Below are 27,109 nucleotides of genomic sequence, written 5' to 3' on the forward strand. Positions count from 1 at the left end.
TAATCTTTCCTTAAAATACATTTTTGCTATTAACTTGTTTTTTAAAAAACTAAGGAATGTCAAGGTGTCTCACATTTCTATTTTTATTAATAAGAATATATAAGCCAACTATTTTTATTTGCTGAGTACGATGTGATTGTATTTAAACAACAAATACTTAGCTTTAATCATCAACTTAAGATTATTAACTGACTAAACAAAAGATAAGCTGAGAGAATTTCAGAGTTCACCCAAAAGGCAGAAATCACAAACTGATTTTTTTTTTTTTTTTTTTGGACAGGTTGAATGGTGCCAGGTAGTATCCTTATTCAATTATGAAATATAAGCTTTTTAAGTAAGCTTAATTGTATCTCCTCTGGAACTTTGTAAGTTGGACCCTACAGTTGCCTGTAAACTCCAATGGTGATTATTTCCTTTTCACAGTGCTCCAGCTGAGGCTGCAACAAAGGAGGACGAGAGAACAACTAGTGGACCAGGGCATCATGCCACGTAAGATTGAAGTGTCACTGTCATTTCTAATGTGATGTAACAAAATGGGCATGTCTAAGAAGAAGCTGTTTCACACTCTACTTTCAGTGGTATCCATTTAATCCATATACAATTTATAAGGAAAAACCAGGCATCCGCATTGCTAACCTAACAGAATCATTTAAAATACATTTTGGAAACCAGATGCAACTTAAAAGATAGACATGAATTTTATATTATCAAAGAGTACCTTTAAAGCTCTGTAATTAGGCTAACATCAGTTCTCACTTCAAACTTCAGCATTAGTTTTAGTTTTAAAATAAGTGAAATAATCACTCTAGATAATGAATCCAATGATACTGGCAAAAGTAACATGATAAGTTAATTCAAAACCTGGTTCTACTTTAATTTAATTCAAATTAATTATCTTTGATGCTATAGTATAGTCTGTATAATTATGTATCTCAATTACAGGACTAATAAACATTCTATTTATAATTAATAAAATCTTTCTTGCCCAAGTACAGATATTTTCCCAAGTAGCTCTAGGCTTCATTCCTTCATTTTTGAGAGTCTATTAATTTTAGAATATTTGTCCAAGTTGTCTTTACCTTTAATCACCAAATTCGGAGGTGATTTTATATTTTAGAGGAGAAGAGTGGTGGTTTTGTATAGGCTGTTAGCATTATTTGGGGATTTTTGTCTAAAAATTGATTTCTCTAAGAAGTAACTTATTTGGCTTACAAAACTAGAAAGAAATTACAAAATACACTTATGCTTCCCAGTCTTCACAGTCACTGCTATTGCCTTTTTTTGGTTTGTGATAAGGAACGATTTTTCTCTGTGATAAGGAGATGTTTTTCCCTGTGAAAACTTTTTTTTCTGAACTACTATTAATTGAGTATCTACATATTTTAAATCTAGCATTGTGATAAAACCAGTTATCAGAAGCTGGTTTGATAATCTGCCAGATTTCTCCACCACTATATTCCTGATATGAACCAATCAAACAGGATCAAAGTGTGGTGCTTTAAATACCACTGTGAAGCCAGCTGTAGTCTGCTTTTAGGAGCTGGTCCCTGGCCAGACCTGTTTGGGCTGGGCTTCTGTGGGTCTTTGCAATGCTTTAAGTACCAGAATTGAAAAGAATGTTACCAAGAGTTGATTGGCCAATATTGGGAGGTGATAGCCCAGGTTAAGCCTAGTCCTGCACTCCATCCACATTCTCTGACTGCCCATAGTGATAAGTGCAGGGTGTAATCAGACAGCAGTGGACATACACACAGAAGATTTTGCAAAGATAATTGATAGAAATACTGTAGTATGTGATGTTTTAATAAACACTGCCTCTCTCTCTCTGGGACTTTGGAATAAGGTACTAGCAGTTAACATATTAAGGAATCACTGTGTCTTTAGAGTGGGTTGCATTGTGGTATGGTAGAAAGAGCATGAACCTGCCAAATTCAGAATTCGAGATGTAAATCCCACTTTGACCACCATCTAGCTGTATAACTTCAAGAATTCATTTAACCTCTTTGAGCCTTTCATCTGTACTGGGGCTGATACCTATGTCACAAGGCTGTTGTGCTGATGAGCAGCAATATAACTGCGATGGGCCACAGAGCACGGGGCTCAGTGTGTTGTGGGTTCTCAGTAGGTGGTAACTCTGATCTCTTAGACATGAACTGCAGAGTGTCCTCAAGTTCAAGGCTAGATCACTCCAACGTTAAATGCCCTGAGGACATGTGGGCTTTTTTCCCAGTAACTTGTAGGGCCATAAGAGCAAAGACCTGTTAAGGAACCATCAAACAGTTCCCTTGGTAATGGTAACTTGCCCCAACTATGGGCTGGAACTAGTCTGACCTGATACATGCATTGTCATCATGTATACAACTCTGTTGTGAATGTTCACTTGTTTTACTTGTGAAACACGTAATTTTAATTCTGAAACATTTAAGGTTTCAATTTTGCAGATCTCCTAAAGGAACTAGGAAATAAATGGAACTGTAGAGGCACACTAATCAGATTAAGAGGAAACATCACCATGATATGCTGTAACATTTGACTGAAGTATTAACTCCTCTATTTATACCACGGAAATGATTTCTTTTCCTCTCACAGCCCTGAAGAGCCCAGCGGCATTCCACGAGCAGATAAAAAGCTTGGAACGAGCCAGAGTAAGAAATTTCAGTTTAAAATATTCTGCTTCTCTCTTTTGTATTAAAGTACCTGTGGACAAGTAACAATCTTACTCCTACGTATATCAATAGAGAAAATATAGTGTATTTTCAGGATACATGGCATATAGAGTAATGTATCCTGGGGTAGTTTTATCTTGGAGGTTTATAGGAAATACAGGACATTCAACTTTTGTTCTTTTAAAACTAGTAAACTACTGTTGTACATAAAGGACAAATCACACTTTTTTCTTACTTTTGGAGCATAACAACAGTTTTTAGAATAATGATGGAGTAATTCTGCCATTTGTTACCTCTGCAGACGGATAGCCCAAGTGATGTACTGACACCGGATCCTTCCTTCGTTTCCCTCCTGGGTCTATGTTAGCAGTACATTTGACCAAGGGTGGGAGAATTTGGCTGAATGAGGAATATTGCCGTATTCAGCTCTGTTTTATTCTTTGAAATGACTCCATCATAGTTGCACACTAAATTGGTGTTTATTATTTTTCTTTAAAAGTGCCATTATTTTTGTTTTAGAGGAAACTTCTATCATGCAATATGAAAATAAGCACGTTCCAAATATTCCTTAAGAATTTTCCCAGGATGCAATAATGATCTCTTAGAGTCTTATAAAATACAAAACCCATTTTAAAGCCTTATTGTTTACAATTGAGTACAGTTCTGAATAAGAAAGTATGATTAAAGATAGGAATTCATCACAGAAAGTACATTAGGATTTTTAGGAAATGTGTTATCTTAGATGGATTTTTACTTGACCTGAAGTGTAGATTTTATTGATTTTAGATATTTAAATGTTCAAATCCTCTGTTCAAAAGTCATCTTCAAAATTATGAGCCTTTGCCTTTTCCAAGTTTTAAAATAAAAGTTTATAAAGTGCTTACTTTATACCAGCATACACTTCAAATCCCTGTACAACTTTGAAGGCTGCAATTTAAATCATGTATTGGATAATAGTTTTTCAAAGTACTAATTTCTACTCTTCCTCTCAAAATCATGATCAAAAGAGTATACAATTTATTTAAATAGAGTACCTTGAGGAAAAAATGTAAAACTACAATAAATCATAAACAATTTATGGTAAGAATTTTTCTCTCTCTCTCTTTTTTAAAGACCGAAAACTTTTTGAAGCATAAGATTCGGAGTCGACCAGATCGTTCTGAACTTGTCAGGATGCACATTTTAGAAGGTAAAAATTCTACTTCTGCTTCTTCTGCTACATTTTCTCAAGAAAAGAAGTGAGAATTCCACCATTTCTGTTTATTCCCATTTTAATAACTTTTTACCCCACAGGCTGACATCCTCCAAACTGGATAGCAACATGAAGACCCAAAGCTAAAAATGTTATGTTAGATACATGGGGAAGGTTTGATTCTCCAAATAGCCAGTTGATGGACTGACTCTTTCCCGCCAGCTGGGGGTGCTATAGGTATCTCTACCATACTGTTCTGGAAAAACATTTTCGGTCCAGAGAATTTCTTCATCAGTGAGGGATGTGCGCCTGCTCATTAAGTCATAAGGGGTATGACAGCCACAAGTCTAACCCTAGATTTTCAACGACTTGGACCCTGTTATGTCTACCTGGGGCAAGGCCCATACCTGACATTTTCTCTTTGTTGCTACTTAACCCACAACAATCCAGCTTGATCTGACCATTATCACAAACTAGCTCCACCTGACCCACCAGATTTTCTCGATGACTGAGCCTCATCTCTTATGAAGCTAGTAAGGACAGTTCCACTCCATCTTTGGTGAGACATGTGGCTCAGGCCGTGATGTTTTTCTCTCTAAAAACAGAGCAGGGGGCTTCCCTGGTGGCGCAGTGGTTGAGAGTCTGCCTGCCAATGCAGGGGACACGGGTTCGAGCCCTGGTCTGGGAAGATCCCACATGCCACGGAGCAACTAGGCCCGTGAGCCACAACTACTGAGCCTGCGCATCTGGAGCCTGTGCCCCGCAACAAGAGAGGCCGCGATAGTGAAAGGCCCGCGCACCGCGATGAAGAGTGGCCCCCACTTGCCACAACTAGAGAAAGCCCTCACATAGAAACGAAGACCCAACACAGCCAAAAATATAAATAAATAAATAAATAAATAAATAAATAAATAAAGGGGAAAAATTATTGTGAGCATTAAATAATTTCTGTAAAGTACCTACTATGTGCTTGACACATAGTAGGCACTCAATAATCGATAATTCTAAAAAAAACAGAGCATTCTCGAACTCTGGTATCTCCACTGTAAATTCCTGAGTTACATTTTCTTTCATTGTTTTGCTTTACTGACTAATTTGTGGAGCAAGACTGGGAGCTTGACCCTGTGATAATCTTGAGAGGGTTAAACCTGGAGCAGAAACAGAAACTTCTCAAACATTTAGAGACAGTTATTAGGTAGGAGGAAGAATTAGATTTGTTTTCTCTGGCCTAATGATAGAGTTAGTATTAGAATTAGGTTGATATTACAGAGTATTAGATTATAGCTCAGCATAAAGGTCGGTCAGATATGTCCAAAATAAAATCTTCAAGAAGTGATAACGGTTGCCATTATTAGAGCTGTTAGTCCACTGGCCCGCAAGCTAGACACCAGAGACCCAAGTGAGCCAGATGGATGCCCACCTTCATGGAGCTTACATTCTAATGGCACAGACAGATAATACACAGGCAAAACAAATAAATTACAGATTGTGAAAAGTGCTCTATAGGGAATAAACAGGCTGCTGTGATAGGGAATAAACACAGGCTGAAACTACATTAAGGATGTTGTAAAGAAGTTCCAACTATCAAGTTGGCCTCTATAACCCCAAGTAGGGTCTCTTCTAATCCAAATAATCTATGATTATGTAACCATCTTCATGTCTGGGATGGGAGGTGAGAGGTCTGTTCCTGTCTCTACTTTGGGTTGTGAACTTCTCAGAAGTCTCCTGGACTAAAAAAGCTTTTCCAGAACTCCAGTGGTAGGGTAGGAGCAGCTACCAGCTGTCAGGGATAAGTGAATCTTCAGAGAAGCATATTTGCTGGTAAGTAACTTAGTAAATGGCTCCTTCTGTGCCTCAAAGTATCTTGACCTATAAGGAACATTTTTGTAGGAACGATGGTGTCTGTTTCAACTTGCCTTCTAACTGTAACAGGCTTTATTAATATAATTAAAACTAAGGCAAATACATTTAACTATCAAAAGGAATCATATCTGCTTTTTCCAAAAAGAGACTACTCAGCATTTAAAAACCTAACTATGTATATGAATGAACCATAAGTGATGTTTTTAGGACATCTCTTCTAAAGTAGAGACTTTTGAAGTAAGAAAGAATGTCTCATCTATAATTTCAAAAATACCTTAAAACCACCCCCAACTTATTATAACATTATCCCAATTTTGATTGAATTGGATGTTTGGCAGGCAAAAGTCTAAATTATTTCCTGAAGTTCAGCAGCCGAAACCCAGCCTCAGCCTCACGGAGGTGATGAAGCAATCAGACCAGGAACAGAAGCATACCAAAATGCCAGCCTCTAATTATTTACTTTTGGAATGTTTTCTTCCCAAACATTCCTGATATCACTTGGATAATGTCAGTGGAAGAGAGGAAAAGGCAGAAGACTCTCCTGCCTAGATCTTAAAAGCTTTTAAACATCAACCTAAAAGTGATTTGCACGATCTACTTCCCCCCACCTATCATCTTCCTGTGTGGCTAGAAGGGTTCTGTCTAATAAGATTGGGGCCAGAGTTGTTTATACAGGAAAATTATAAAAATGAGATGGGCATACATGTTATTTTAACTTATAGAAACATGAATTTATTTGCCAGTATTCCAACTTAGGGGTAGGACCTTCACGTGTGGGGAAGGCTTTAACGAATGGAGCTCACATCTTTCTTGTATAAAGCGTAGCCATTGTACATCATCTACAATTTCCATTCATGGTGGAACAAAACTCAAAGACGCTTGAAAAGCAATCTGAGTTTAAAAATCCTAGATTTTATCATTTTTCCCTAAATCTTTTACCATTGTTAGTTGCCCTAAGTAATGTGACAGTGATTTTTTTTTTAATGGCTTACCTTTATCAAGTCATTCCAAAGCATTTAACTCAGGTTTCCAAGAAATAATCATTTTATTTTTGAAGTTTATGATTTCCCCATAACATCTGGTTAAATTATGTATTGACAATAGCGTCACAATAGTGGTGAGCTATTTTGTAGACAATCAAGATTGATACTTGGTAAGCCCATAACTTAACCGGTAGAAAGACAAGTGATCAGCTGTGCTGGAGGGTAGTTTATTGGCCCTGGGGTCTCAGTGCTCTTTGGGCCTCAGCCAGGCCATCTAATCTACAGAATGAAGGACATCAGATAATCCTGAGGTTACTTACAGGGAATTTCATTAAAAGACCTATACTGAATAATTTAAGGGGCAAGCGACTTTCAACTCAGTACTGGGTTAACACCTCATCATTATCTTTAATCAATCATAAACATTATTTAGAACAATGTAATAAAATAATGAGAGTTACCAGAAACACAAGTAATTGACAGAATTATGCTAATGAATGAGTTATGATATTTATAGTACTTTCACATCTGTTATACAACTTTATGCATATGTGGGTAGATGAGTTGATGCTTCTATATGACTATTAATTACTGTGTAATTGAATGTCCCAAGGTTATGTATTCAGAAGTAAACCCAAATTCTTAATTATGATGAAGGACTGAGAGGCACATGGATCGATCTAAGGATATGATTTGTAGCTCTTCCCACTGACTGCTGCAGAGAAGCTTATATCCTGAGATAACAGTTTCTCCCCTTCTACGAATTGACTTTCCAATGAAGCCAAATCTAAAACTGCAAACTTCTTGAGCCATGAACCACATCTCTCTTGTTCACCCTCTGTATCCCCAATGCCTAATAAATATGAATTTGACTCTCCTGCCATAAATGAGCAATAGCAGGACCCCATTTTTGGCTTGAGTTCATATTAATTTGAGTCTGAGGACATCCACATTGTATAGACGGTATAAAGCTATCTAGGACTAAAAATGTAAATTGTATACAGGAGCATTCTTAAACAGTCATTGTCTCTCCATAAATATGTTAGGAACACATAAGTCTGTTTATACGAGTTTAAATTAGTTGGCCTGAAATAACATTATGGAATAGAAACAGTATTTCAAGTAATGGTTAAAACTGTGTTTCCTGTTTTAGAAACATTTGCAGAGCCATCCCTGCAGGCTACTCAGATGAAGTTGAAAAGAGCTCGACTAGCTGATGATCTGAATGAAAAGATTGCTCAAAGACCTGGTCCTATGGAGCTGGTAGAGAAAAACATCCTTCCTGTAGACTCCAGTGTTAAGGAAGCAATTATAGGCAAGACTCTAAAATTTTACTGTTTTCTGGGAGTAAAAGAAACTTGGAAGTTTTAGATAAGAAAAATTTAATTTAAAAAGCCAGCACTAATCATGACTATTGTTTTCTGGGTAAATTAGAAATTGATTAACATTTGCACTGATTCCCATTATTACTGTTAGTGTTATTATATTATGTATTACAAGACAAGCATCTCTTACCAGTTAACACAGAGATTCCTCTTGTTACATCTGAGGTTTAAGTCTGTCTGTCTTTTTTTTTTTTAATTAGGGTATAGTTGCTTTACAATGTTTAAGTCTTTAAGTTCTGATTTTGTTACCATGTTTTCTAAGTTAAACTTATTGTATTATGTTTAGTTTCTGTTGTTTTAAGATTTTTACAGATTTTTCATTATTTTAGTTCAGTTTACTTGTAGGAAAGATAAAAATAGTTTGTTCAGTCTTAGTTCAGCAAGGTGAATAGCAGATGCGTATAGATGTATTCATTAAGAATGGTAGAATCTGCTCATTTTATCCCAGTCTTATCATACTTAGTTACTAATGTTTACTGTTTTTTTCTGGCATAAACTTCAGCAGAAAAAAAATAGTTTCCAGAATAATGCCACTTTTTCAGCAAGCAATTTTGAAAAGTTAATATCCTACTTAAAAGACTATTATAGTTTCCATTACTCAGGGGGACTTCATATTTTGCATTAGTATGAATTTAAATCTTAGGTAGTCTATAGTCAGTAATTTTAAGTAGTACAATTCACTATGATTCCATTCAATTCCGAAGAAATGGGCCCCAAAAGGTAAGATGTCAGTACAGCAGGGCTGCTCTGTGAAGTGGGACTTATCAACAGATAACCAGTCAGAGCCCCATTTTGCCTTATAGTGTTTTTTAACAGTTGGATTCCAAATGTTGGATCCAAGTTGGATCCAAACAAGGTCCACACATTGCCTTTAGCTGATGTATCTCTTAAGTCAATCTCCTGGGTGGGTCTTGCTCCTCCTTTCTTTCCTTACTTTTTATTTGTTGATGAACAGGCTTTTATCCTCTAGCATTTCCACATTACTAGATTTTTCTGAATGCATTTGCATCCCTAGGTGTCATTAAAAACTTTCTTGTCTCCTGTACTTCCTATAACTAGTATTTGGATCCAAAGACTTGATCTGATTCAGGTTGGGTTTTTTCCCCCAATTATTCATCTTAGATAGTGGTGTGTTCTTCCATGGGGAAGTACATTATGTTCAGTTTTGTTTTTAACCAGCTTCTTAAGTCCTTATAATGAATAATATGTCTCCTTTTTCATTTTAACCTTGGTATTCCAAGGCCAAGATAAATTAAGAATCATTTCTTTCTTTAGGTGTTGGGAAGGAGGACTATCCCCAAACTCAGGGCGATTTCTCATTTGATGAAGACAGCAGTGATGCTTTGTCTCCAGACCAGCCAGCCAGCCAGGAGTCGCAGGGGTCAGCCGCGTCCCCAAGTGAGCCAAAAGTTAGTGAATCGCCATCTCCTGTGACTACAAACACTCCAGCCCAGGTATCACCTTTCTTGTTTTTACCCCTCAACAGAGAAAGTGCCTTGTTTTTTACGTATCAACATAATACGTTTTCACCAGAGGAAAAGTCTGAAAGTGAAGATAAATATAGGTTTGTCACGTGTAATCCAACTACTAACATTTTCAATAGATTCTTACATTATTTCTGTTCTATATACATATTTTTATTTTACAGTTTTATAACTCACTTTAAAATATTTTCATATAACTTTTTTTTGAGATGTAACTCACATATCATAAAATCCACCCTTTTTCTAACCATCTTAACCACTTCAAGTGTACAGTTCTGTAGTGGTACATATATTCACATTGTTGTGCAACAGATCTCCAGAACTTTTTCGTCTTACAAAACTGAAACTTAAACCCATTAAACAACAACTCCCCATTCCCCCAGGCCTGCTAACCACCATTCTATTTCTGTCTCGATGAATTTGACTACTTTGAATGTCTCATATAAATGGAATCATACAGTATTTGTCTTTGTGACTGGCTTATATCATTTAACAATGTCCTCAAGGTTCATTCATGTTGTAGCATGTGACAGGATTTCTTTCAGTTTTAAGATTGAATAATATTCCATTTTATGGATATTCCACATTTTATTTATCCATTCATCAGTGGACATTGGGTTGCTTCCATCTCTTGGCTATTGTGAATAATGATGAGTACATGAATGTGGAAATATCTCTTTGAGACCCTGCTTTTAGTGCTTTTGGGCATATATCCAGAAATGGGATTGTTGGATCATATGGTAGTTCTATTTTTAATTTGTAAGGAACCTCCATACTGATTGCAACATTTCACCCTCCCACCAACAGTGCACAAGTGTTCCTATTTCTCCACATCTTCACCAACACTTGTTAATTTCTATTCTTTTGATAGTAGCTATTCTAGTGGTGTGAAGTGATCTCACTGTGTTTCTTTTTTAATTGAAGTATAGTTAATTTACAATGTTGTGTTAGTTTCAAGTGCACAGCAAAATGATTCAGTTATACATATAAATATATATGTGTGTATATATACTTATATATTTTTTTTAGATTCTTTTCCATTGTAGTATTACAAGATATTGAGTATGTTCACCTGTGGTTTTGATTTGCATTTCTGTAATCATTAGTGATGTTGAGCATCTTTTCATTTGCTTGTTGGCCATTTGTATATCATCTTTGGAGAAATGTCTATTCAGATCTTTTGCCCTCTTTAAAATCAGGTCATTTGTTTTTCTGTTGAGTTGTAGGAGTTCTTTATATGTTCTAGATATTAACCCCTTATCAGATATATAATTTGAAAATACTTTCTCCCATTCCATTGTCACCTTTTCACTCTGTTGATAGTAACCTTTAATGAACAGAAGTTTTTAAGTTTGATCTACTCCCACTTGTGTATTTTTGGTTTTGTTGCCTGTGCTTTTGGTGTCATACTAAGAAATCACTGCCAAATCCAGTGTCATGAATTGGATTGTTTTGGATTGATTGAATCCTGTGTTCTTCTAGGATTTTCATGGATTGGGGTTTTATATTTAGGTCTTTAATTGGTTTTAATTTTTGTAATATGGTATAAGCTAAAGATTCAACTTCATTCTTTTGCATGTGTATATCCAGTTTTCCCAAAACCATTTGTTGAAAAGACTGTCCTTTCCCCCACTGAATGGTCTTGGCACTCTTGTCAAAGATCATCTGGTCATATACAAAGGAATTTATTTATGGGCTTTCTATTCTATTGCATTGGCCTATATCTCTGTCTTTATGTCAGTACCACTGTTTTGATTACTGTAGCTTCATAGTAAATTTTGAAATCAGGAAGTGTGAGATCTCCAACTTTTGTTCTTCTTTTTCAAGACTGTTTTGGCTACTTGGGGTCCCTTGAGATTCCATATTAATGTTAAGATGGATTTTTCTATTTCTGTAAAAAAAAAAAAAAATGGCACTGGGAAAATTCACCCTTTTAAAGTGTATAATTCATTGCTTACTAGTATATTCACAGACTTGTGCAACTCTCACCATTATCTGATTCCAGAACACTTTCATCTTCCCCAAAAGAAGCCCATACCCCTCAGCAGTCACTCCCTGTTATCTCCTCCGCTCAGCCCTAAGTAACCAGGAGTCCACTTTCTGTCTCTGGATTTACCTATTCTGGATATTTTATATAAATGGAATCATACAATATCCGGCCTTTTGTGACTGGCTTCTTTCACTTAGTGTAATGCTTTTAAGGTTCATCCATGTTGTAGCATGTATCAGTACATCATCCCTTGTTATGGCTGAGTAATATTCCATTGTGTTGATATACCACATTTTGTTTATTCATCAGCTAGTGAACATTTGCTATTATGAATAATGGTGCTATGAACACTTGTGGAGAAGTTTTTATGTGGACATATGTTTTCACTTCTCTTGGGTATATACCTTGGAGTGGAATTGCTGTGTCATACGGTAACTGTATGTGTTCCTTGCTTTTATACCTCAGTATTTAATTGAACCGATACACTGTATCTCTTTTAACCAATTACCTGTTATTGGTTACCTAGAGTTGTTTCCTGTTTTTCATTCTTACACACACAAGTGCCCCTGTTATGTTCTCACATTCTTGCTACATGCTGGTTTTTTAATACATACATTGTTGGGCATTTGTCTAATTATTTCTTTGAATAATTACTAGATAATGAAATGGATTTCAGTCTTTTGTTAAGCAAAAGGTAGGCACTCAACTGCCTTCCAGGAAAGTAATACAGTCTTTATTGCACCATCACTATGTCTTTATCACAAGTAGGTAATATCATTACTTTAAACCTTGCACACTGGAGATTTGAATGTTTTAATTGGCCCCTTGATTTTGGTTAGATTGAATTCATTTATTCAACAAATATTTATCAAGCACTTATTATGTGTCAGAAACTTAGAATCTAGTGCATGCAAAAGATTTAATATTTTTTGATAATTGTATTGGAAATTTACATTTCTTATTTTTCACTGAGTGTTAGTGTTTCTTTTGGTTTTATAAGAACTCTGTGCTGCACGTAATCTGTTGTTTTTTCTCTCTCTTTATGGTGTTTTTACCTTACCGAAATTTTAATAGTATTTAGTTATATTAAAGTCAAAACTATTGAACTACTTAACGGGATTGGTCAAGTTCAGTAGAAAATGTTCTTGTTAAAGCCCAGCATCATAGAATTTTTGAATTGGAAAGGAATTTAGCAATTACCTGCCTTAACCCTTTCACGGGGGAAGGCCTGGGTTCAGAGAAATATGGAAGTTTGGGGATTAAAAATGTTTGCACATTTTCTTATGGCATTTCTTCTCATTCATGAATATCTATTTGTTAGGGACTGTGTCTTTCAGCATTATCTTCTTCATTGCACTTACCACCATGATCTGAAATAGGGGGGCGGGGGAGGGGGGGTTATCTTTAACACCTAGCACAGGGCCGGGTACAGAAAGAGTGCTCAATAAATGTTGAATTGCATTCAGCACCATGAGCACTGACGCCGGCTTGTAGCAGCAGTGTTTGTGTTCTCTCATTTGCGAGTAGAGCCTCTCCCTCTTGGAGTCACGAGAGGTAGTGTGGGTAGCTACACTTCATATTCTCCTGTCAGAGTTTACAGGGCAAGTGTGACTGGCCCCTCGGCTTCGCTGGAACCTGGCCTGGAGGAACGATGAGGGTCAGCGACCAGCCCATGGTCTGAGGTCTAAGCAGGCAGGAACGGAGAGAAGGGAGACCAGCCCCTACTGTTCTCACCGTATTTGCTGCACCCTGGTTTTGAGCTTTAAAAATAGGGCTAAAAAGAATGTCAAATATGTAAGTACATACCATTAGAAAACAGTTCTACTTATCCATTTGGGTTGTTTGTTCTGTTTCTGTCTGAGTAGGTCAGGACATCAGACAGCTATTAGCATGGCCTTAGCTTTTTAGTAATAGAGAATTTTTGTCACCTCAGCCATCTACCTGGTAATGGCTTCATGACAGTTCCACCTGTATAAGAGACTATCATTCTCCTTTTCCCTGCATTGCTTGTACTATTAGCTTCTTAGCTTTGGTCTTGAAACTTGGTCTCCAGCTGAGTTTATAAGTGAGAAACTTTAACCGGAGGCTGTCCCACCTCATGTCCCACCCAATGTCAGTGGGCTGACATTCCAGAATTCCTTGAAGGAAAAAAGGAATAGCAGTGTTTCTTGAAGAATAAATACAGCCTATTTATTGCCAGTGCAGCACACACTAAGCCTCAGGTCATCCATGAACTTAAACATTAGTTTTTATAACACTCTTTAGTGTTGCTGCAATGCCACTTCTGCCTGTTACACACAGACCATTAATAGTCTGCTTTTTATCTGTCAATAGTGCCTTTGGGAAAAGACCCACTTTAGAGAATGGTGCACTCCCTACTTACACGTTCAGGTGAAAGAACCTAGAATCAGGGCTGGCTTACTGCACCTTTACCCATTACACATTTCCTGCACCATATATCTTGAAACCTTCTTAAATTGTGTCCTTTATAAAATTCCTTTCGATTGTGTTTTAGTATTTATAAGTAAGGACTCTGACAAAGATTCTTAATATTATACTTTTATTTGTGCAATTAAAAAAGCATCTCCATGTTAACTGTGCTATATTGATGTCAGATCGCAAGTTATGTTGTAGGTATTTGTTTTGTTTCTGTTTTCTGAATCAACTGCAGAGGCCAACTTTATGATGCCTGTAAAGTCTTTGGGATTTTTGTGTCTAGAAGTGATAATTAGGTTTTGTTTTGGCAAATTTTATACTTTAATTATATTCACTGTTATCTAGTATTTGTCCAGGCACCTCACTTGATATATATGTAAAATATATTTATCTCCCTAAATATAATTACTTTCACATATGGAGTTTAAGGGAAAGTACCTGAAAACATTCCTTCTCATTGGACATCAAGATTACAGAGGGAAGGGACAGCCCCTTATTTTAAAAGAGCAACATAAACATCTTGTGTTTTGGGTGTTCTTTGATATTCTTAGTTTTTAATCTTTCAAATGGAAACTCAGTATATGAGTTTGATGGTGAATTTAGTTACTGTAGACCAGTGGTCCTCAAACTGCCTGTAGTGAAGGAATAATATGTTTGTTTTGTTTTGTTTTGTTTAAATCACCCGTAACTCCTCTTACAAACTTTCCTAAGTATACATATATTCCTTTTATATTTTATTTTTACAATTTGAAATTCTGCTCTAAACACTACTAAACTGTATTCTTAACATATCGTGAACTTGGCTGTATGTTAATCATATTCTTAAATCATTTTCTTTTTTTTTTAATTTATTTTATTTATTTTTGGCTGTGTTGGGTCTTTGTTGCTGCATGCAGGCTTTCTCTAGTTGCGGCGAGCGGGGTCTACTCTTCATTGCGGTGCACGGGCTTCTCATTGCGGTGGCTTCTCTTGTTGCGGAGCACGGGCTCTAGGCACAAGGGCTTCAGTAGTTGTGGGGCACGGGCTCAGTAGTTGGTGGCTCGCGGGCTCTAGAGCTCAGGCTCAGTAGTTGTGGCGCACGGGCTTAGTTGCTCTGCGGCCTGTGGGATCTTCCCAGACCAGGGATAGAACTCGTGTCCCCTGCATTGGCAGGCGGATTCTTAACCACTGTGCCACCAGGGAAGTCCCAATATGTTTGTTTTTTATATAGTTTAATTTCCAATGCATTGTGGACTGATCCTCTTGTAAAATAAAATAAAAGTAGTGGGATGACATCAACTTTCCTAAGACTTCCTGTCCTTGTCACTGGCAGGTAACAAAGGTCCACAGACCACACTTTTGAGTGGCTCTGACATAAATTTCACTTTGCTTCTTGTTTACCTGAACCAAGTTTTTTCATATGGTGATTAATCATCATTTTATGCTGCACATTTAATCCTATGGCTTAAACACATTTTTCTAATTTTCCTGTTCAATTATTTTCATACTTGGCCTACTGTAATGTTCAAGACCAATTCAGGGAATTTCTTCTAGGTTCTTTAAAAGTTATACTTACAGATAATTAGTTGGGAGAAAATTAGGCTCAAGATTTCCATATGCCTTGCTTTATTCCAAAATGTCTTATGACATATAGTCTCCTTAATTCTTTTTCAGAACACACGGATAGATACCAGAAGTTTAAGTCCTACAGAAAAGTGTTCAAATAAAAGAAACATTCCCTACCAAAAATAAAAATTTTAACACATAATATCTAGGCAAAAAACAGATTTTTCAGGCACTTGTTTTACAATCCCAGTGCTAAAAAGCTAATGACCTCACAATGTGAACAGTGTAATACACAACCACGATCTTCCTTCAAAATGTAAATTCTTTGAAATATCTATTATTTCTTTGTGGTCTGTAAGAGACTAAAACTGCTTTTCCTTGGACTTTCCTCTTGTCTTTTCAATTCTGATCAAAGTACAGCTGGAAAGGAATTTGCCAAAATATTAATGAAACACACATCACATATTGGAGCTCAATTTATTTTTATGCTGAAGCAACTCTTGAACAATGGAAAGCTGTAGAAAATTAAGACCAGCAAGTCACACATGGGTACCACAAGCTGTGACACTGGTCCTTTTAATCTGAGGAATTTTTTTCTCTCAATGATTTCTTAAGTCATTTAATTAATCATTTATTGTAAACACCCAGATGTTTAACTGTAAGTATGATCTGACAGGATCTATGTTCATTTTCAAATTCAAAGTAGTACTGAAAGGAACCTTCTTGGACACTTACTCTGTGTATTTTCAGGAAGACAAGCTTAGGAGAATTTGGCAAACTATTTTTTACCATTGTTTCAAGTAACTTACAGGTAGATGACCTTTTGCCAAATAATAGAGAAATTTTAGGTTTAAGCTAACAAAGAGAATGAGCAAGGTCTAGTATGTAAGCCGTGTACATATATACTAAATAATCAAAATAAGACTTTTATTGCAAACACTTATCAGTAAAGGCCTGAATAGGACATCAAAGATATTGACTGTAATTCCTATGATTACCCCTTCAGTTATGCTTTTTATAACTTATATATCAAGAGGAGTCTGCCACTATTAATAGATTTTTGAGCTGGTTTTCAACATTAACTGTGAAGCTGTGTTCCATCCCAATTCTTAACTCAGTTCTCCTGTGACCAACAGAAAAGTGCCTAAAATGGTGCATTATGCAGAATAGGCCTTTCCTATTTATTTATTAATAAATAAATCTTTATTGAATATAACTGAGATGATGGTAAATAATGGCCAACATCTGCTGGCCATTACACTTAATTCAGTGTTGTTCAGGCATTGGACGACTTACTTTATATGTATCATCTGGGGGCAGATATCATGAAAAAGCATCTCTCTGGCCTGCAGGGGATTTGAACTAATGACTTTGTTCTTATTAGGCCAACAGTGTGAGATTCTTCTTTTTTTTTTTTAGAAATTTCATGTAATGTCTGAAACATTTATATTAACATATTTCCATACATATTTCCATACAAGTACAAATATAAGATTTTTAGAAATTTCATGTAATGTCTGAAACATTTATATTAACATATTTCCATACATATTTCCATACAAATACAAATATAAGATTTTTAGAAATTTCATGTAATGTCTGAAACATTTATATTAACATATTTCCATACAAATAACCCAATGAAAGTTTAGTATTAGTTGTTTTGTTTGTTTTTTTATACTGCAGGTTCTTATTAGGCATCAGTTTTATACACATCAGTGTATACATGTCAATCCCAATCGCCCAATTCAGCACACCACCATCCCCACCCCACCGCAGTTTTCCCCCCTTGGTGTCCATATGTCCATTCTCTACATCTGTGTCTCAACTTCTGCCCTGCAAACTGGCTCATCTGTACCATTTTTCTAGGTTCTGCATACATGCATTAATATACGATATTTGTTTTTCTCTTTCTGACTTACTTCACTCTGTATGACAGTCTCTAGATCCATCCACGTCTCAACAAACGACTCAATTTCGTTCCTTTTTATGGCTGAGTAATATTCCATTGTATATATGTACCACATCTTCTTTATCCATTCGTCTGTTGATGGGCATTTAGGTTGCTTCCATGACCTGGCTATTGTAAATAGTGCTGCAATGAACATTCGGGTGCATGTGTCTTTTTGAATTACAGTTTTCTCTGGGTATATGCCCAGTAGTGGGATTGCTGGGTCATATGGTAATTCTATTTTTAGTTTTTTAAGGAACCTCCATATTGTTCTCCATAGTGGCTGTATCAATTTACATTCCCACCAACAGTGCAAGAGGGTTCCCTTTTCACCACACCCTCTCCAGCATTTGTTGTTTGTAGATTTTCTGATGATGCCCATTCTAACAGGAGTGAGGTGATACCTCATTGTAGTTTTGATTTGCATTTCTCTAATAATTAGTGATGTTGAGCATCTTTTCATGTGCTTCGTGGCCATCTGTATGTCTTCTTTGGAGAAATGTCTATTTAGGTCTTCTGACCATTTTTGGATTGGGGTGTTTGTTTCTTTGATATTGAGCTGAATGAGCTGTTTATATATTTTGGAGATTAATCCTTTGTCCGTTGATTCGTTTGCAAATATTTTCTCCCATTCTGAGGGTTGTCTTTTCGTCTTGTTTATGGTTTCCTTTGCTGTGCAAAAGCTTTGAAGTTTCATTAGGTCCCACTTGTTTATTTTTGTTTTTATTTCCATTACTCTAGGAGGTGGATCAAAAAAGATCTTGCTGTGATTTATGTCAAAGAGTGTTCTTCCTATGTTTTCCTCTAAGAGTTTTATAGTGTCCAGTCTTATATTTAGGTCTCTAATCCATTTTGAGTTTATTTTTGTGTATGGTGTTAGGGAGTATTCTAATTTCATTCTTTTACATGTAGCTGTCCAGTTTTCCCAGCACCACTTATTGAAGAGACTGTCTTTTCTCCATTGTATATCTTTGCCTCCTTTGTCATAGATTAGTTGACCATAGGTGCGTGGGTTAATCTCTGGGCTTTCTATCTTGTTCCATTGATCTGTATTTCTGTTTTTGTGCCAGTACCATATTGTCTTGATTACTGTAGCTTTGTAGTATAGTCTGAAGTCAGGGAGTCTGATTCCTCCAGCTCCATTTTTTTGCCTCAAGACTGCTTTGGCTATTCGGGATCTTTTGTGTCTCCATACAAATTTTAAGATGATTTGTTCTAGCTCCGTAAAAAATGCCATTGGTAATTTGATAGGGATTGCATTGAATCTGTAGATTGCTTTGGGTAGTATACTCATTTTCACAATGTTGATTCTTCCAATCCAAGAACATGGTATATCTCTCCATCTGTTGGTATTATCTTTAATTTCTTTCATCAGTGTCTTATAGTTTTCTGCATACAGGTCTTTTGTCTCCCTAGGTAGGTTTATTCCTAGGTATTTTATTCTTTTTGTTGCAATGGTAAATGGGAGTGTTTCCATAATTTCTCTTTCAGATTTTTCATCATTAGTGTATAGGAATGCAAGAGATTTCTGTGCATTAATTTTGTATCCTGCAACTTTACCATATTCATTAATTAGCTCTAGCAGTTTTCTGGTGGCAGTTTTAGGATTCTCTATGTATAGTATCATGTCATCCGCAAACAGTGACAGTTTTACTTCTTCTTTTCCAATTTGTATTCCTTTTATTTCTTTTTCTTCTCTGATTGCCGTGGCTAGGACTTCCAAAACTATGTTGAATAATAGTGGTGAGAGTGGACATCCTTGTCTCGTTCCTGATCTTAGAGGAAATGCTTTCAGTTTTTCACCATTGAGAATGATGTTTGCTGTGGGTTTGTCATATATGGCCTTTATTATGTTGAGGTAGGTTCCCTCTATACCCACTTTCTGGAGAGTTTTTATCAGAAATGGGTGTTGAATTTTGTCAAAAGCTTTTTCTGCATCTATTGAGATGATCATATGGTTTTTATTCTTCAATTTGTTAATATGGTGTATCACATTGATTGATTTGCGTATATTGAAGAATCCTTGCATCCCTGGGATAAATCCCACTTGATCGTGGTGTATGATCCTTTTAATGTGTTGTTGGATTCTGTTTGCTAGTATTTTGTTGAGGATTTTTGCATCTATATTCATCAGTGATATTGGTCTGTAATTTTCTTTTTTTGTAGTGTCTTTGTCTGGTTTTGGTATGAGGGTGATGGTGGCCTCATAGAATGAGTTTGGGAGTGTTCCTTCCTCTGCAATTTTTTGGAAGAGTTTGAGAAGGATGGGTGTTAGCTCTTCTCTAAATGTTTGATAGAATTCACCTGTGAAGCCATCTGGTCCTGGACTTTTGTTTGTTGGAAGATTTTTAATCACAGTTTCAATTTCATTACTTGTGATTGGTCTGTTCATATTTTCTATTTCTTCCTGGTTCAGTCTTGGAAGGTTATACCTTTCTAAGAATTTGTCCATTTCTTCCAGGTTGTCCATTTTATTGGCATAAAGTTGCTTGTAGTAGTCTCTTAGGATGCTTTGTATTTCTGCAGTGTCTGTTGTAACTTCTCCTTTTTCATTTCTGATTTTATTGATTTGAGTCCTCTCCCTCTTTTTCTTGATGAGTCTGGCTAATGGCTTATCAATTTTGTTTATCTTCTCAAAGAACCAACTTTTAGTTTTATTGATCTTTGCTATTGTTTTCTTTGTTTCTATTTCATTTATTTCTGCTCTGATCTTTATGATTTCTTTCCTTCTGCTAACTTTGGGTTTTGTTTGTTCTTCTTTCTCTAGTTTCTTTAGGTGTAAGGTTAGATTGTTTACTTGAGCTTTTTCTCGTTTCTTTAGGTAGGCTTGTATTGCTATAAACTTCCCTCTTAGAACTGCTTTTGCTGCATCCCATAGGTTTTGGGTCGTCGTGTTTTCATTGTCATTTGTCTCTAGGTATTTTTTGATTTCCTCTTTGATTTCTTCAGTGATCTCTTGGTTATTTAGTAACGTATTGTTTAGCCTCCATGTGTTTGTCCTTTTTACGTTTTTTTCCCTGTAATTCATTTCTAATCTCATAGCGTTGTGGTCAGAAAAGATGCTTGATATGATTTCAATTTTCTTAAATTTACTGAGGCTTGATTTGTGACCCAAGATGTGATCTATCTTGGAGAATGTTCCGTGCGCACTTGAGAAGAACGTGTAATCTGCTGTTTTTGGATGGAATGTCCGATATATATCAATTAAATCTATCTGGTCTATTGTGTCATTTAAAGCTTCTGTTTCCTTATTTATTTTCATTTTGGATGATCTGTCCATTGGTGTAAGTGAGGTGTTAAAGTCCCCCACTATTATTGTGTTACTGTCGATTTCCTCTTTTATAGCTGTTAGCAGTTGCCTTATGTATTGAGGTGCTCCTATGTTGGGTGCATATATATTTATAATTGTTATATCTTCTTCTTGGATTGATCCCTGGATCATTATGTAGTGTCCTTCCTTGTCTCTTGTAACATTCTTTATTTTAAAGTCTATTTTATCTGATATGAGTATAGCTACTCCAGCTTTCTTTTGATTTCCATTTGCATGGAATATCTTTTTCCATCCCCTCACTTTCAGTCTGTATGTGTCCCTAGGTCTAAAGTGGGTCTCTTGTAGACAGCATATATATGGGTCTTGTTTTTGTATCCATTCAGCCAGTCTCTGTCTTTTGGTTGGGGCATTTAATCCATTCACGGTTAAGGTAATAATCGATATGTATGTTCCTATGACCATTTTCTTAATTGTTTTGGGTTTGTTTTTGTAGGTCCTTTTCTTCTCTTGTGTTTCCCACTTAGAGAAGTTCCTTTAGCATTTGTTGTAGAGCTGGTTTGGTGGTGCTGAATTCTCTTAGCTTTTGCTTGTCTGTAAAGCTTTTGATTTCTCCATCAAATCTAAATGAGATCCTTGCCGGGTAGAGTAATCTTGGTTGTAGGTTCTTCCCTTTCATCACTTTAAGTATATCATGCCACTCCCTTCTGGCTTGCAGAGTTTCTGCTGAGAAATCAGCTGTTAACCTTATGGGAGTTCCCTTGTATGTTATTTGTCGTTTTTCCCTTGCTGCTTTCAATAATTTTTCTTTGTCTTTAATTTTTGCCACTTTGATTACTATGTGTCTCGGCGTGTTTCTCCTTGGGTTTATCCTGTATGGGACTCTCTGCGCTTCCTGGACTTGGGTGGCTATTTCCTTTCCCATGTTAGGGAAGTTTTCGACTCTAATCTCTTCAAATATTTTCTCTGGTCCTTTCTCTCTCTCTTCTCCTTCTGGGACCCCTATAATGCGAATGTTGTTGCGTTTAATGTTGTCCCAGAGGTCTCTTAGGCTGTCTTCATTTCTTTTCATTCTTTTTTCTTTAGTCTGTTCCGCAGCAGTGAATTCCATCATTCTGTCTTCCAGGTCACTTATCCGTTCTTCTGCCTCAGTTATTCTGCTATTGATTCCTTCTAGTGTAGTTTTCATTTCAGTTATTGTATTGGTCATCTCTGTTTGTTTGTTCTTTAATTCTTCTAGGTCTTTGTTAATCATTTCTTGCATCTTCTCAATCTTTGCCTCCATTCTTATTCCAAGGTCCTGGATCATCTTCACTATCATTATTCTGAATTCTTTTTCTGGAAGGTTGCCTATCTCCACTTCATTTAGTTGTTTTTCTGGGGTTTTTTCTTGTTCCTTCATCTGGTACATAGCCCTCTGCCTTTTCATCTTCTCTATCTTTCTGTAACTGTGGTTTTTGGTCCACAGGCTGCAGGATTATAGTTTTTCTTGCTTCTGTTGTCTGCCCTCTGGTGGTTGAGGCTATCTAAGAGGCTTGATGGGAGGCTCTGGTGGTGGGTAGAGCTGACTGTTGCTGTGGCGGTCAGAGCTCAGTAAAACCTTAATCCACTTGACTGTTGATGGGTGGGGCTGGGTTCCCTCCCTGTTGCTGTGGCGGTCAGAGCTCAGTAAAACCTTAATCCACTTGACTGTTGATGGGTGGGGCTGGGTTCCCTCCCTGTTGGCTGTTTTGCCTGAGGCAACCCAACACTGGAGCCTACCCGTGCTCTTTGGTGGGGTTAATGGCAGACTCTGGGAGGGCTCACGCCAAGGAGAACTTCCCAGAACCTCTGCTGCCAGTGTCCTTATCCCCACGGTGAAACAGAGCCACCACTCGCCTCTGCAGGAGACCCCCCAACACCAGCAGGTAGGTCTGGTTCAGTCTCCCCCAGGCTCACTGCTCCTTCCCCTGGGTCCCGATGCACACATTACTTTGTGTGTGCCCTCCAAGAGTGGGGTCTCTGTTTCCCCCAGTCCCGTCAAAGTCCTGCAATCCAATTCCCACTAGGCTTCAAAGTCTGATTCTCTAGGAATTCCTCCTCCCGTTGCCTGACCCCCAGGTTGGGAAGCCTGACGTGGGGCTCAGAACCTTTACTCCAGTGGGTGGACTTCTGTGGTATAAGTGTTCGCCAGTCTGTGAGTCACCCACCCAGCAGTTACAGGGTTTGATTTTACTCTGATTGCGCCCCTCCTACCGTCTCACTGTGGCTTCTCCTCTGTCCTTGGACGTGGGGTATCCTCCTTGGTGAAGTCCAGGGTCTTCCTGTCAATGATTGTCCAGCAGCCAGTTGTGATTCTGGTGCTCTCGCAAGAGGGAGTGAGAGCACGTCCTTCTACTCCGCCATCTTGGTTAATCTCCCGAGATTCTTCTTAAGGCTATTTTCCAGCACATCATCCTGTTTCATCCTGTTATGACTCATAGTGACAACTGGTATTTGTATTACCCAAGAAATAACATACATACCATTTTTTTCTCTACTATATAGTCTACTCAAGTAACATCATTCACTTACCAAAAATGAATAACAGTAATTTTAATATTTATTATGCTTCCACATTCTGGCCCCTAATGGTCACTTTAACTAACTTGTGAATCACCAACATGGTTATACAAAGGTTGTAATAGACATTCTACATGATTCTGGAGAATATAATAAATAATATGTGACAACTTTATAAAGAGGACTGTATTTAAATAAGGTGGACATTGGCTCTAGGTTTTCCAAAGTTGATCCTAAAGTATTAATGAAATTTTTATGTTATGAAGTTACCACCAAAAGTAACAAATTCATTAATGATTAGTTGGTGATACTCTGACTAATCACCCTTCTGCTGTGTGGAATTATTTTAATAGTTGTAGTATTGGTTATAATTGAACTACTAAAAATTAGAAGTACTAAATAAATAGGCTCACATTGAGATTTTTGTGCATGTATTTGCATACTTGACACTGTCTCGCTATAAAAGATACTGCACATCAACAATACAGCAGAATAGGAAGGTCCAGGCCCTCATTCTCTCACAGAAGCATTAAATAAACTACAGACTGACTAAAATAACTTTATAAGAGCTCTGAAAACCAGTCAGATATCTACACCAACCAAACACCCAATCAAGAAAAAGCCACATTCAAAAATGTAGAAAATGTCATGGTGTTTTCACTCACCCTTGCCCACACCCTTCCCAGCATGGCATAGTCAGAGGAAGTGGCCCAATACCCAGTTCCCTCCCTCAGGATGGAAGGAGTAGAGCAGAATTTGTTTGCAGTATTCTGGCCTGTTGTGGGCTGGCCAAGGGACTACTAATTTCTGACTTGTTTGACTCAGAACTCAGATGGGGGAAAGTGAATAGTTTGGATCTCAGGCTAGCAGAAGCTGTAGAAGGTAGTGGCAGGAGCCACATCATGTGAAAATTGTAGAGGAATTGCAGACCCAGACACCTGAGGGCAGTAGATAGCAGGCCAAAGAATGCAGCAGAACTCTTTAAGGCCCTGAGAAGAAGCTAGGGTGAGACTCTGGGAAATTAAGACATTTAAAAGCAGCCATGCATGAGGGGAAATTTTTAAATTTAATAAACAGAACCAAGCAAAAAAAACATGCACTTAGGCCCAGACAGGACACATGCTCAGAAAAGACTTGACAAAACCTTGAGCCTCCACCCAGAGTTAATCCCAAGGCCCAGAGGCCCATAAAATTAGTGAAGGTCTTCAACAACAGTCTGCAAAGATTGGGAGAGATGGCTGTTTCTTCACATGCCCAATTTTAAACCAAAGATACAACGCCCCCCCACCACCAAAAAACAAAAAGGCATACAAAAAAACAGGGAAATATGGCCCATTCAAAGCAACAAAATAATCTTCAGAAACTATCCCTGAAGAAACACACACATCAGACTTCCTAAACAAAGACTTTAACTGTCTTAAATATGCTCAAAAAGCTAAAGGAAAACACAAGCAATGAACTAAAGGAAATCAGGGAAACAATATATGAACAAAATGAGAATATCAACAGAAATTATTTTTTTTTAATTATGGAGCTGAAAAATACACTAATTGAATTGAAAAATCCATTAGAGGGCTTCAGCAGCAGACTCAGACAGCAAAAAATATCAGCACACTTGAAGACAGGTCATTTGAAATTATTGAGTCTGAGGACACAAAGAATGAAGAAAAGTGAACAGAGCCTAAGAGACTTATGGGATGCCATCAAGCAGATCAATATGGGCATTATGGGAGTCCGAGAGGAGAAGAGAGAGAAAGGGCAGAGAAATTAATTGAAGAAATAATGACCCAAAGTTTTGCAAATTTGGGGCAGGACATGGATATACAAATCCAAGGAGCTCAATGAATGCCAAAGAGAATAAACTCAAAGAGATCCACACTGAGACACATAAAAATCAAATTGTCAAAAATCAAAGACAGAGAGAATCTTGAAAGCAGCAAGGAAAGTCACTTATCACATATAAGAGGAAATCTCCCAGTAAGAATATCAGTGGATTTCTCAGAAATTACAGAAGAATTACAGAAACAATCACTATAGAAATGCAAATCAAAGCCACAATGAGATATCACCTCATACCGTTAGAATATCAAAAAGAATAGAAATTAAGTTCTCAGCAAGGTTCTGGAAAAATTGGAACCCCTGTGCACTGTTGGTGGAATTGTGAAATAAATGGTGCAAACCACTATAGAAAATGGTATGGTAGTTCCTCAAAAAGTTAAAAATAGAATTACCATATGATCCAACAATTCCACTTCTGGGTTTATGGCCAGAAGAACTGAAAGCAGGGACTTGAACAGCAGTCTGTACACCCATGCTCATAGCAGCATTATTTACTATTTGGCTATTATTTAATAGCCAAAAGGTAGAAGTAACCCATGTGTCCATTGACAAATGAATGGATAAACAAAATGTGGTTCACATGCAGCAGAGTATTTATTCAGCCTTAAAAAGAAGGGAATTCTGACACAAGCTACAACATGGATGAACCTTGAGGACATTATGCTAAGTGAAATAAGCCAGTTACAGAAAGAAAAATATATGATTCCACTTATATTAGGTACCTAGAGTAGTTAAATTCATAGATACAGAAAGTAGATAGTGGTTGTCAGGGGCTGCAGGGAGGGGAGAATGGAATATTGTTGTTTAGTGAGCACAGAGTTTCGGTTTGGGGTGATGAAGAAGTTCTGGAAATGGATAGTGGTAATGGTTGCAGAACAACGTGGATGTACGTAATGACATACAGTTATACACTTTAAAATGGTTTGATTGGTAAATTTTATGTTATGTACATTTTGCCACAATTTTTAAAAATAACCGATTTTTTTAAATGAGGGATACATGAAGATCTTCAGTACTAATCAGGTATTCAAGTACCAACTAAAAGTCCACTAGCTATTGTGCCAGTGGTGCTGCGTGGCATGTGGAACTTCCCTGACCAGGGATCGAACCTGTAACCCCTGCATTGGAAGCGCAGTCTTTTTTTTTTTTTTTAACTTTTTAACTTATATTGGAGTATAGCCGATAAACAATGTTGTGATAGTTTCAGGTGCATAGCAGAGCAACTCAGCCATACATATGCATGTATACATTCTCCCCCAGACTCCCCTCCTATCCAGGCTGCCACGTAACATTGAGCAGAGTTCCTTGTGCTATACAGTAGGTCCTTGTTGGTTATCCTTTTTAAATATAGCAGTGTGTACATGTCAATCCCAAACTCCCTAACTATCCCTTCCCTTCACCCTTCCCCCCTGGTAACCTTAAGTTCATTCTCTAAGTTTGTGAGTCCATTTCTCTTTTGTAAATGCGTTCATTTGTATCATTTCTTTTTAGATTCCCCATATAAGTGATATCATATGGTATTTGTCTTTCTCTGTCTGACTTACTTCACCCAGTATGACAATCTCTAGGTCCATCCATGTTGCTGCAAATGGCATTATTTCATTCCTTTTTTATGGCTGAGTAATATTCCATTGTATATGTATACTACATCTTTTTTATCCATTCCTCTGTTGATGGGAAGCGCAGAGTCTTAACCACTGGACCACAGGGAAGTCCATGCCAGTAGATTTTAATGTTCAGCTACTTGTTCTATAAATGAAACACTTAAACTTATAACTGTATATTACAGAAACAAGCGGTAATGCTAGGTGATATGTTTTAACAAAGCTAGAATTTTACATAAAATACCCATCCACTAAATATACAAAGCATATGTTTTTGATTTGTATTCAACTCATTCATTTTATTTGAGGATTGGAATATGGAAATATTTAAAGAATAACTGCATCTTGAATTTCTAATTTGC

At 37.0% G+C, this 27,109-nt stretch overlaps 1 protein-coding gene across 12 annotated transcripts in view; it reads left to right on the plus strand.

Annotated features, from left to right (window-relative positions):
• The window catches only part of MRTFB (myocardin related transcription factor B), a 265,761-nt gene that overhangs the window by 206,397 nt on the left and 32,255 nt on the right, over positions 1-27,109 (plus strand). For all 12 annotated transcript variants that reach the window (XM_059898877.1, XM_059898880.1, XM_059898876.1 and 9 more), the window contains 5 exons: positions 424-489; positions 2,590-2,645; positions 3,780-3,855; positions 7,858-8,019; positions 9,365-9,543. In XM_059898877.1, the coding sequence (XP_059754860.1) occupies positions 424-489; positions 2,590-2,645; positions 3,780-3,855; positions 7,858-8,019; positions 9,365-9,543 (539 nt within the window). The remainder of the gene's footprint in view (positions 1-423; positions 490-2,589; positions 2,646-3,779; positions 3,856-7,857; positions 8,020-9,364; positions 9,544-27,109) is intronic.

This window comes from Balaenoptera ricei, chromosome 15, assembly GCF_028023285.1.
Source record: "Balaenoptera ricei isolate mBalRic1 chromosome 15, mBalRic1.hap2, whole genome shotgun sequence".
Taxonomy (NCBI): Eukaryota; Metazoa; Chordata; class Mammalia; order Artiodactyla; family Balaenopteridae; genus Balaenoptera; species Balaenoptera ricei.